This window comes from Stigmatopora argus, chromosome 13 (assembly GCF_051989625.1).
Source record: "Stigmatopora argus isolate UIUO_Sarg chromosome 13, RoL_Sarg_1.0, whole genome shotgun sequence".
Classification (NCBI taxonomy): Eukaryota; Metazoa; Chordata; class Actinopteri; order Syngnathiformes; family Syngnathidae; genus Stigmatopora; species Stigmatopora argus.
In genome coordinates, this window is record NC_135399.1 from 1,942,926 (window position 1) to 1,955,275 (window position 12,350).

The following is a 12,350-nucleotide window of genomic DNA, read 5'->3' on the forward strand; positions in this document are numbered from 1 at the left end:
AGGGGATGCCTTGGAGCACAACTTCAGCGCCATACATTCAGCCTTGATGTTCTCAGTCTCTCACCTGCTCGGTGCTTCACCTCAGCAGCAGGTTTGAGTGTGCAAACAATTCATCACAGTCAGCTTTGAGTGCATTCCATAATTAGAATGTTCCTTTACAGGGGGCTCAGAAATCAATGCTCTCAACTTGGTCCAAATTGTATAAGGTGTTTGCACGCTGCTCAGCTCTGGTGGTCACCGCAGAGGAGAACATCTGTTGTGAAGAACTGAGCCTCAAAATTGTCGCCACAGTGGATCGTGAAGCCCTTAAGGTAAGGCTTTTAAGTGCCAGTGAAGAAATAAGGAACACATTGGCAAGAAGGAATTTTATGGATCAATTTTACGACCGTTCGAGCCACTCCAATCATATTGGCCCAGAAATCGGCATTACCGTATTTATTCGAGTATAATGCGCAAAATTTTGTACCAATAAAACTGAAGCAAAGTTCCGTTGCACGTTATACTTGAATCCCGGTGAAAAAGCCCTCGGCTGCCGGTATAATGAGAGATGTACAACCTCACAGGTCTTTGTCCGCCAGATGGGGCGCGAGAGCCCGTTCAATTGGCAGGTGCTCACACTTAAAAAAAAGAACTCAAGAAGAATGGAATCAATTGGTGTCTGATGATGATGAATCAGACTTTGAAAAACTTTAAATATTATGATGATCAATTTGAGGTACCTCAATGCAGCTCAATTTGCATCTTCCTTTGCGTAGCACAGGGGTAGGGGACCAATGGCACGGGAGCCATATGTGGCTCTTTTGATAGGTGCACATGGTTCGGGAGCCATATGTGGATCTTTTGATAGGTGCATATGGCTCGGGAGCCATATGTGGGTCTTTTGATAGGTGCGTATGGCTCGGGAGCCATATTTGGCTCTATTGATAGGTGCATATGGTTCGGCAGCCATATGTGGCTCTTTTGATAGGTGCATATGGCTCTCTGCTAAACAGTGAGGTAAAAAATGGGAACCGCTGTTGAGAGAGCTCAGTCCTGAATGCATCAATAGGATTGTTAAGTGATCATTGTGGCGCCGACACTACCTCTAGTGCGGCTTTAAACATTTATTTTTTTCCATTAGATTTTTCTGCGTGCATACTCCCATTGATTATCATTGATTAGCAACAGCGCGACAATGTTGTCAAAATATCTCAGACAACGTTTGTACTGTAAAAGTGGTGACATCACTACAAATAGCACACATTTTAGTGTATTTTTACTTTAAAATTTTGAGTATGCTCTCAAAGAATAACATTGGACAATATGAACTGTTTATGGCTCTCTCTGTCAAAAAGTTTCCTGACCCATGGCGTAGCAGATAGCTCTCAGTTTGAACTGTGCCTCGTAAATGTATCTTTCTGCGTGTGCCATTGTCGGGGGTCAAACCGATATTGTTTTGCAAAATGCATACGTGTTCTTTTCTTGCACCACCTTTCACGTCAGGCCTTTTTTATGGAGATAATTAAAGGGCTTAAGAGAAAGACTGCATGGGTGTGTGTTGTGCCTCTCATTAGGTAACTCCGAGAAATGCCACTTCTCCTCAGCCGTCAATGTACGACTTTATGATGCCATATCAAATAACGCTTCAGACATATCTGTGGAACTTGCCTGAATGGTGCCCAAGTGAGGAATGACCTGTGTGTAATCGGAAACACACATTCATCCCCTCTGGTATGTGTGCTCCGTGGAGTAATTGAGCACAGTTTAAAAAAATACATACTCTTAGTCACAATTTAGTTGGTTTTCTAGCAGTAAATGTTCTCAGGTTTTTGGGAGCATGTCAGTTATTGTTGTTCAAAAGGTATTTTGTGAACTATTTTGTGGAAAACTGCATGAGCAAACCAAACCAGTCTAACAGTTGAGGAAAATATTTCACCGAACCCTACATTAGTGTAAAATAAAATGTTATTTTTTTCCCCCAAATTCAAGGTATGTAAATTCCTCGCAGCACTGATTAGCCAGGCAATGTCACGTGATCATCTGTAGCCAGTGATGGTCAAGTGGGGAATATTATCGTGAGGAGGCCTGATGAGTCTATGTCTGACCTCCACGGCAGAGGCTCCATCGAACCCTTGAGACTGACTCGCCAAACCCCTAGGGTTCGATCGAACCCAGGTTAAGAACCACTGGTTTAGACATTTATGTCAAAATGATGTGTCCAAATTGAAATGAGTTTCACAAAAGGCTTGGTTTTTTTTGTTCTGAGGTGGAGATTTTAGTCAAGTTTACCCATGCTCTACTGCTGATAGCTAAAAAAAACAAAAAAGGATGAACACAATGAAAGATGTGAGTCTAATCTTTCATTTGGTGGTGTCCGCTTATATAGACAGTACATAATCGTCAACTGTTTTTGAAATCGTACTTAAAATAGTTGAATGGCAATACTTAGTGAGGGCCTGTCTTGTGAAAATGTTTGGGATTGAATGACTTTATACTAGAGGTGGGCAATAAAACGATAAATATAATTATCGTCAAATAATGTTTGTCAACAATAATAAAACATTCGATAAAGATTCGATAATTTTAAACTGCAATTACAGCACCCAACCATGCCAAAGAATGGGGGCGCTGATGCAACATAAACGCTTGAAAATATGCAGAGTCACTCTTCCAAGCTTATCCGCACCGTCCCTCACTAGTAGTAGTAATAATAATAATAATCGGACATAGGCCCTGTCGTCATCATCAACAACAAAAAAGCCTACTTGTCATCACACCCAGAAACTGCGTATGACGAAATTGGTCACCTATGATGTTCCTGGCTCTGCTGAGGTAATGAGGGCTGGCAATGTCTTCCAGTGAGGGCAGAGAGCAGCCGACAATCCTCTGGGCAGTGTTAATCACTTTCTGCATGGCCTTTTTGTCTGCCGCCATGCTTCCAGCGTACCACACTGTGATGCAGTACGCCAGGATGCTCTCTACCGTGGTTCTATAGAAGGTTATCAGAAGCTTGGTGCCCAAGTTGTTCTTCCTAAGTACCCTGAGGAAATGGAGTCGTTTCTGAGCCTTCTTCACTACTGCCGTGATGTTTGTAGACCATGAGACCTTAAGAGGAGCTGAAGAATCAACAGTGCCGACAGCGCTTCCATCTTATCGGGGAGGGATCTCACTTTCCCCATAATAATAAATGGAATGGTTGGTCTGAAGCGCCGCTTCTTCGGATTTCCAGCGGCATTGAGGTGTTGCTCCTGCTGTGTATTGTTCACAGCTAATCCCATGTGTATGACAGCATAGGCATGGCTGAATGGTTCCAAAAAAGGAAGTAGCAGAAAGACGCCAGGCTAACAGAACAAAGAAAGTTGTAAAAACATTAAAATAAAAAGGAATGTATTAAGAAATATTAAAATGTAATAAAAAAGATAGGCTGTAAAACAAGAAAAACAAATGAGTGGACAGAGCTACTGCCACCAGCTGCCGCCTAACGGCGCCATCTTGGAAGCATGAACACAGTCTATAACAGCCAAAATGAGCAATTGTGATGTAGGACAACACCAAACCGACCCACTAAAAGATCCAAGTGAAGTCTCCCTGGCGTTTACTTAGTTTTTTTATGCCTCGTAAATACTTGCACAAACAGCAGCCTTAGTGACTGTCCTCCTTTGAGGACAGACTGTAATACTGTGATCCTTCACCACTTTGAAGCTTCAGTACATTGTGGGCTTTTTTATTAGTATATAAGTTTATAAGTATAAAACAAGTTCATAAAACTGTCAAAATTCATGCTGAAACTCGCAAGCAGGCGACACCTCCCTATTTCCTTTTGCCACTAAGAAAAGGGCGGAAGATGGGATTTTCACTCAACTCAAGCACCGAGAAAGAAAAATGGCAGGCCGCCGGCGGTGGCCGTCATTTTTAGCCGAAAATAAAGCTTTCTGAGTGGACAGCATGGCCGGGAGACTCGGTGAGGGTGGATTTTTTTCCAGAAATGCGGGCCCCAGGCGACCTTATGGCGGACGCCTTCACCTTTGACCGAAAATAGAACTCGCTCAGCGGACACCGATGGCAGGAATGTTTGGTGCAGGTGGATTTTTTTTCTTCTGAAATGCAAGCTCCGTGCGACGTTACGGCGGACGCTGTCGCTCTTATCCAAAAATAGAGCCCTTTGGCCGGCCGGCTAAGATGGCTGAACGCCGCGGAGGAGCAAAGTGGAAGTCTAGTTTCCATTTAAGTCCGGGCAGCAGACGCCTTTGCTCTTATCCGAAAATTGAGCTCTCTGGACGGTTAGTTGGGGCTGGATGGAGGAGTGAAGTGGAAGTTTAATTTCCCCTATTACAATGATAGTTATAAAGATAAAGAACATGGTCTTAGTACTCTCAGAAATAATAAGACATTTTCATTATGGCTTGCAGTTTGAAACAACAGCTCCTGGAGATTGATGACAGCGTGGTAATAGCCATGGAATATGGAAATTGTCTTTACATTTTTATGTCCTTGTACAAAAGCATATTAGTACCAAAAAAGAAACGGCGGTCACAACTCCTTATCAACATCTTCCTTTTGCACCGAAAACCTCTCGCAAAAGCTCCTCCTGAAAAGCTCACAAACGGCGCCTCTTGAACAGTCCATAGATAATCCAATGCATCTCGAATCTGACTAAAATGACTTGGACCAAAGCTCCCAATAACCAGTTTTTTTTTTTCAATAAAGACCCCTGTCAAAACTTCTGCAGGTTTTATTATTATTTTCAAAGTGTAAGGGGGAGTTCTTCTTATCGTTATAGTTCTTATAGTTCTTCTATCTTTAGTGCACAACAGAAAAACAAAATTACTTTTTAAAATCATTATATTTTATATTCTCTAATAAAGTAAGATAACATACTTACATACTTGAATTACGAGTAAAGTAATTATTTACTTATTCACAGAAGTTTGAAGTTTCAATTTTGAAAGAAAAAGATGTAATACTTCTCGTAATAATTATTAATATCGACTGATACAGTGGGGCAAATAAGTATTTCGTCAACCACCAATTGTGCAAGTTCTCCTACTTGAAAAGATTAGAGAAGCCTGAAATTGTCAACATGGGTAAACCTCAACCATGAGAGACAGAATGTGGAGAAAAAAAAACAGAAAATCACAGTTCGATTTTTAAAGAATTTATTTCCAAATTAGAGTGGAATAAGTATTTGGTCACCTACAAACAAGCAAGATTTCTAGGAGTCTAACTTCTAACAAGGTCTCCACTCGTTACCTGTACAGTGGTACCTCGACGTACGAGTGGCCCGACATACGAGCAATTCGAGATACGAATAACATTTCGGGCAAATATTTATCTTGAGATATGAGGCAAATTTTGATATAAGAGCAGACAGCGACGCGAGATGCTGCTCATAAGAACATCATGGGCACTGTCTCTCCCCACAACTCCCTCGTGTAATGTATCTGGTCGCAACTCCCTCTTTGTAATGTTTCTGTGAGCACTGGGCAGAGCGTTGCAGTTTTTCAGTGTTTTTTTTCCTCGTTAGTCAGTGCGAATGGCGTATATACTACTTCTCGTTGGCAAGTGGTCGTGCGTTATCCTGTTCTGAGGAGATTTGTGTGCATCATTTTGGGAATATTTTGAAGGGAATACAAACTCAAATAACCCTCGATATTGACTGAAAGTCAGTGTGGAGGCGGGGCAAAAAGAGCCAACCCGGGAGAAGAAAGGTATCAAAATGTCAAACAAAATTAGAATTAAGTTTAGTGTTAGGTTCGATTAAACTTATTTTTGAGTGTCTGCATCGTAATCCAAGTTCATTTAAATTTGTTTATGTTATGTTACGAGTGCATTGCCGTGTTTTTTCAGAGGGTTGGAACGAATTAATTTGTTTTTAGTTCATTTCAATGGGAAATGTTCGTTTGAGTTACGAGAAAATCGACATACGAGCTCAGTCCCGGAACGAATTAAGCTCGTATCTCGAGGTAGCATCTATTTTAACTCATTATCGGTATAAAAGACACCTGTCCACAACCTCAGTCTCTCACACTCCAAACTCAACTATCGCCAAGACCAAAAAGCTGTCGAAGGACACCAGAGACAAAAGTGTAGACCTGCCACGAAGACTGAATCTGCAATAGGTAAAGGCTTGGTTTAACGAAATCAACTGTTGGAGCATTTATTAGAAAATGGAAGACATGCAAGACCACTGATAATCTCCCTCGATCTGGGGCTCCATGCAAGATCTCAAAAAGATAACAAGAACGGTGAGCAAAAATCCAAGAACCACGCGGAGGGACCTAGTGAATGCCCTACAGAGAGCTGGGACCACAGTAACAAAGGCTACTATCAGTAACACAATGCGCCGCCAGGGACTCAAATCCTGCACTGCCAAACTTGTCCCCCTGCTGAAGCCAGTACACATCCAGGCCCGTCTGCGGTTCGCTAGAGAGCATTTGGATGATCCAAAAGGGGACTGGGAGAATGTGTTATGGTCAGATCAAACCAAAATAGAACTTTTCGGTAGAAACACAGGTTCTCGCGTTTGGAGGAGAAAGAATACTGAAATGCATCCGAAGAACACCATATCCACAGTGAAGCATAGGGGTGGAAACATCATGGTTTGGGGCTGTTTTTCTGCAAAGCGACCAGGACAACTGATCTGCGTAAAGGAAAGAATGAATGGGGCCATGTATTGAGAGATTTTGAGTGAAAATCTCCTTCCATGAGCAAGGACATTGAAGATGAGATGTGGCTGGGTCTTTCAGCATGACAATGATTCCAACAGCCAGGGCAACAAAGGAGTAGCTTCATAAGAAGCATTTCAAGGTCCTGGAGTGGCCTAGCCTGTCTCCAGATCTCAACCCCATAGAAAATCTGTGGAGAGAGTTGAAAGTCTGTGTTGCCCAACGACAGCCCCAAAATATTACTGCTCTACTGCTCCAAAGGAGATCTGCATGGAGGAATGGGCCAAAATACCAGCAACAGTGTGTGAAAAGCTTGTTAAGAGTTACCGAAAATGTTTGGCCTCCGTTATTGCCAACAAGGGTACATAACAAAGTATTGAGATGAACTTTTGGTATTGACCAAATACTTCTTATCCACCACGATTTAAAAGTAAATTATTTAAAAATCAAACAATGTGATTTTCTGTTTTTTTTTTCTTCCATATTCTGTCTCATGTTTGAGGTTTACCCATGTTGACAATTGCAGGCCTCTCTAATCCTTTCAAGTGTAGTGGAGTGTGAGAGACTGAGGTTGTGGAAAGGTGTCTTTTATACCAATAATGAGTTAAAACAGATGCTATTAATACAGGTCACGAGTGGAGACCTCGTTAGAAGAAGTTAGACCTCTTTGACAGCCAGAAATCTTGCTTTTTTTGTAGGTGACACAATACTTATTTTCCACTCTAATTTGTAAATAAATTCTTTAAAAATCAAACAATGTGATTTTCTGTGTGTTTTTCCACATTCTGTCTGTCATGGTTGAGGTTTACCCATGTTGACAATTACAGGCCTCTCTAATCTTTTCAAGTGGGATAACTTGCACAATTGGTGGTTAACTAAATACTTATTTGCCCAACTGTGTATATATATCTTTTTATCGTGATAATAATTTTTGTCAGCTCGCCCAGGTCGAGTATTAATGATCATGGAACAAATTATGCTCAATGTAAAATATGCCTGGATGCCCTGAAAAATTCAAGTTACGAAACCACTTCTGGGACCATTTGCGTAAGTAGAGGTACCACTGTACTTGTAATGAGAAAACAATTGATATCTTCAATACTTATTTCCCCCATTGTATTACACATTCAAATAAAATCAATTTACACCACTTGCAACTATTTTTTTTCAGAACATAGATACAGAGGTTGGTTGGTCAAAATAGCATTTATTCGCTGTTCTGCCTGTTACTCTCTCTTTGGCATTGTGGTAACACTAACAGATTTTTTAGCTGATGACAAAACACAATGTGTCAATTAAATTACCACAAGTCAGCTAAGAATCGGGTGCTCTTATCTAACCTTTTCGACAACCATTGTTTGTTGCTTCAGGTTCCCTCCATGTTGTCAGCTATTACTTGCATTCTTCAAGTCATGGTGGAATGTGTCGACTTCTCTCCCTACACACCACACTTCCAGCAGAAACTAAAGTGTTAGTTAATTTACAGTTATTTTTCGATGGAGATTTTTTTTAAATTTAACCGCCACCCTCATTTATGACAAACTGGATTCTCTACAACTAATCCCAAATTCTTCTGTCTACAGCTCCTCACACAACAGTAAATTGGAGCAGCAAGAGAAGGAAAGCCCTTGGGAACTTGTCCACCTTTCAGTCCCTACTGGTTCAGTGTCTGGATGTTTACCTGGCAGAGGAGGGTGTTCCCTCAGAGGCCACAGGCTTGACACTGCTCTCCATTTTGTCTACCCTCTTCACCAACCTGTTGCTTGCTAACGCTCTGAAAGAGACTCTGACCTCCCTCATTTCACCTCTTGTTGGCCTTTACAAGCAAGCAGCTTGCGAGCCACCCAGATTTACAACAGCAATTCATACAAAGGTAAGTTCTTTATTTTACTTGGACATTAAATTGGGAGGATTAGCAATTTGCCCCTGCAGATGGAGAAGCTTCTGGGTGAGGTCTTCGGCTCCTTTCAGAGCTGCTCCACATTGACCACTGACAATTACCTACTGGCCCTGCTTTCGCCGTTGCTCTGTGTGTTGTTCCCACACAAGAACAAGCAGCACCGCACGTCTGTTACTCTCTTCTGGAATTCCACATTTGCCAAAACAGTCAGCCTTATCTATCCTGATGAACTCAGGTAAAAATCACCAACTCCTATTAATTTAGAGTTTACTTTAGAAACCATTGGCTGCGCCTGAGGCATGTTTGCAGTGTCGTAATGTTGACTTTTTAACCTGGTTATTTTACAGACCAGTTTTAAGCCAGGTGAAGCAAAAGATTCCCATTATTCTTCCTGGCTTTGAATCCGTCAGAGTTGTTGATGAGCTCAGTGGCCAGTATTGTGTGAGTGGTTTTGAATTTTCATTCCTTATTTTTTTCTTTTCTCAGTTTTTTTCTTGCCTATGTCTCCTCAGAGTGAGGTATCCCAGTTGGAAACCAAACTCAGTGGTTTGCCTATTGCCTCTACTGGGAAGAGCGACTCTCTGCTGTCAGGACAGAATGAACAAAGCTACTCACCAATCCCCAAACTGACCTTTGTAAGTTTAAAATTAAATCTGAAGCAGCATCAAAGCTTTATTTCTTCCTATTTTTGGGTACCCGGGCGTTTGGTCGACGGGCGTTTGGTCGACGGGCATTTGGTCGAACGGACGTTCCGTGGAACTTCGGAGGGAGGGAGGGACTACTGTTGAAAGCGATCAACCTTCATTCTCTCTATAACTTGCAATACAGCAACGTGTTAAAATATCAACATTATCAATGAGCACTCATTTAACTCATCGGACGTCTACCGCCGTCAATGGCAGACGATATGTTAAATGAGTGCCCTTATTGATAATTTTGATATTTCAACACCTTGCTGTATTGCAAGTTATAGAGAGAATGAAGGTTCAGGGGATGTCTACCGCCGTCAATGGCAGCCGGACGTCTGGCTGCCATTGACGGCCGTAGACGTCCGATTCATGCTGACTGCTGCGTTATATATCCACTTGATGGAGCTCTAATAACAGAAATAGCATCTGCACCTCGGTCAACATGAATCGGACGTCTACCGCCGTCAATGGCAGCTTATTGATAGTGTTTAATTTGGGACAATAATAGTATAAAAGAGGCAGGTTTGTCTATACCAGGGGTGGGCAAACTTTTTGACTTGCGGGCCAAAATGGATACTAAAATTTGACAGCATTTGGACACGCAATGTAATTTATCAAACCTGGGGATTGAAATATAAGAAAAAAGACACAATTGAAGGTGAAAATTTATTTTCATTTCAAATGTACTTTCAACATTAAGAACATATTCAACGAAAGAAAGCAGTCTTTAAATTGAGAGTGATGAGCGATATTGCAGGGCAAAGGGAAATGATTGAGGTCATTGATTTTTACTGTAATTTGGACAATGTTGGTGGTCATTGATTTTTACTATAATTTGCAAAATTATAGTAACATTTGTACTATAAAATCGTCGGTGGGAACAACGTCCTGGGCCGGATTAAAAAGCCTAACGGGCCGTAGAGGGCCCGCGGGCCGTAGTTTGAAAAACATGTACACACTCCAATACGAGCGAATCCGGGGGCGGGGTGACCGAGCGAATCCGGCGACGAATAACATGTACACACACGCCAATAATACGCAATTTGTTGATAATTTTGATATTAAATATTTAGATATTAATACTCTGACATTTACAAAGTCTCTCTCATGATTATAATGTTGAGAGCGAGCGAATCCGGCGACGAATAATATGTACACACGCCAATAATACGCAACTTATTGATAATTTTGATATTAGATATTTAGATCTTAATGTTCTTTCATTGTCAATGCAATTACAAACTCACTCTCTCTCTCATGATTATAATTTTGAGAGCGAGAGATTACCTGGTTGATCGCTTTCAACAGTAAACTCTCTGTCTCTCATGATTATAATTTTGAGAGAGAGCGAACCCGGCGACGAAACGTCCGTTCGACGAAATGTCCGGCGGCGAATCCGTCGACAAAACGTCCGTTCGACGAACTGTCCGTCGACCGAACTGTCCGTCGACCAAACGTCCGTCGGCCAAACGTCCGGTCACGTATTTTTTGAGCATCATTAAATTCTTTTTGGCAGACAAAACTGGACTTTGGTCCCTCCAAAGTCCCATGTCAGAAAAGAGTGGACGAGGAAGCCTCTGTTGACTTTGTTCTCATTCCACCCGAAACAAAGGAAAGAGTTCTAACAGAACACCAGAAAGAGGTTAAAAGGAGTAAAAGGTGCCGGCTTTGTCATTAATTTTCAATTTTCTATAGAGGTTGTTGTTAAAAAATACTCTATGACACAGGGTTGACATACCTGTCATGTACAACAACTTGGATGGCTCTTTGGATACTACAGTTTTCACGCAGTACACACAAAGCCAAGAAGATTCCCTGTAAGTACTACAATCTGTGTGAGGTGAAATTAAGTACAGTCGTACCTCTACTTACAAAATTAATTGGTTCCAGAACTTTTTTCGTAACTTGAGAATGTTGTAAGTAGAGCAGTACTTTATATGTAAATTCTCTAATTCGTTCCACGGTCCTCACTCAACTCGCAACTAAACCCTTTTAAATTGGTCAAAGTGTCCCAATTTTTTTTGAAAGATGTGAGAAACACACAAAAATGAAAGAAAATTATAACAAAATTATTTATTAATGTCTTAAAATGAATAACATGCATACAAAATCTATCCGTGTTGAAGCATGATATGCGCACGCGCATTTCCGATGGCGTCAGAAGGCCGTCCTTTTTGTAGTACATTTTAGACTTTTACGTGTGTCCCATCTGTGTCTGTGTGAAAATATGTGCCGCGTCACATTTGTACGTTTTTTTTATCGCTTAATAAGGAGAATTACAATCATTAATAAGGAGAGCATTTAGGCCGAGGTGGACAGGGCATGATATGTGCACGTGCATTCTCCTTTGACGAGTCCGCGTCATAAAGCCGTGCATTTTGTAGTAAATTTTAGACTTTTACGTGTGCCCTATGTGAGTAAAAATGTCCCCTTTGTATGTAAATGTATGCCGCATTGCATTTCTACGTTTTTTTAAATCGCTTAATAAGGGGAATTGCAATCATTAATAAGGGGAATATTAAGCCGAGGTGGACAGGCCATGCATGATATGCGCACGCGCATTCCCCTTTGACCTGTAACTACTTACGAATGCCTCTAGGTGCGAAGTTTTCGGGTTACGAAACCTTTTTATAATGCAAATGTGTGCCTCAAGATACGAAAAAGATCCAAGTCACGAAATCCGTCAAAAGGTAAATGCATTCCTTATCCGTTATTTTTTATTTTGAAAATATTGTCGTGGATGCGTTGATTCTTACTTTAGTCGTCAAAGGCTATTTTCTTTAGATCGATTTCTGAAAACGTCTGTCAACAAGCAAGGGGAGCTCAAATCCAAAAAGGTAAGTAGTAGTCGCGATAAATAAAATCGGTGAAAAATTAGATGCCAAGAAATCATAAAATGCTAATGAAAACAATTATAAGTTCAATGTAATGTTGTTTTGAGTTCTTAATTTTATGTTTATTAGATTGTGTTCGTGTGCTCTCTGGCTCTGTTGCCTAATGTTAGCTTTGCCTTGTTCCCCTGCGTTTCAACCCAGATTTTGTATGCTTGTTATTCATTTTAAGACATTAATAAATCATTTTCTTATAATTTACTCATTTTTGTGTTTCTCACATCTT

The 12,350-nt window shown here is 41.0% G+C and overlaps 1 protein-coding gene across 1 annotated transcript in view; it reads left to right on the top strand.

Annotated features, from left to right (window-relative positions):
* The window catches only part of rif1 (replication timing regulatory factor 1), a 107,748-nt gene that overhangs the window by 79,075 nt on the left and 16,323 nt on the right, over positions 1-12,350 (top strand). The window contains exons 19-27 of the mRNA XM_077617557.1: positions 1-91; positions 162-311; positions 8,015-8,114; positions 8,228-8,517; positions 8,577-8,779; positions 8,892-8,985; positions 9,057-9,179; positions 10,750-10,892; positions 10,961-11,050. The exon at positions 1-91 is cut by the window's left edge and continues 17 nt beyond it. Coding sequence (XP_077473683.1) covers positions 1-91; positions 162-311; positions 8,015-8,114; positions 8,228-8,517; positions 8,577-8,779; positions 8,892-8,985; positions 9,057-9,179; positions 10,750-10,892; positions 10,961-11,050 — 1,284 coding nt within the window. The remainder of the gene's footprint in view (positions 92-161; positions 312-8,014; positions 8,115-8,227; positions 8,518-8,576; positions 8,780-8,891; positions 8,986-9,056; positions 9,180-10,749; positions 10,893-10,960; positions 11,051-12,350) is intronic.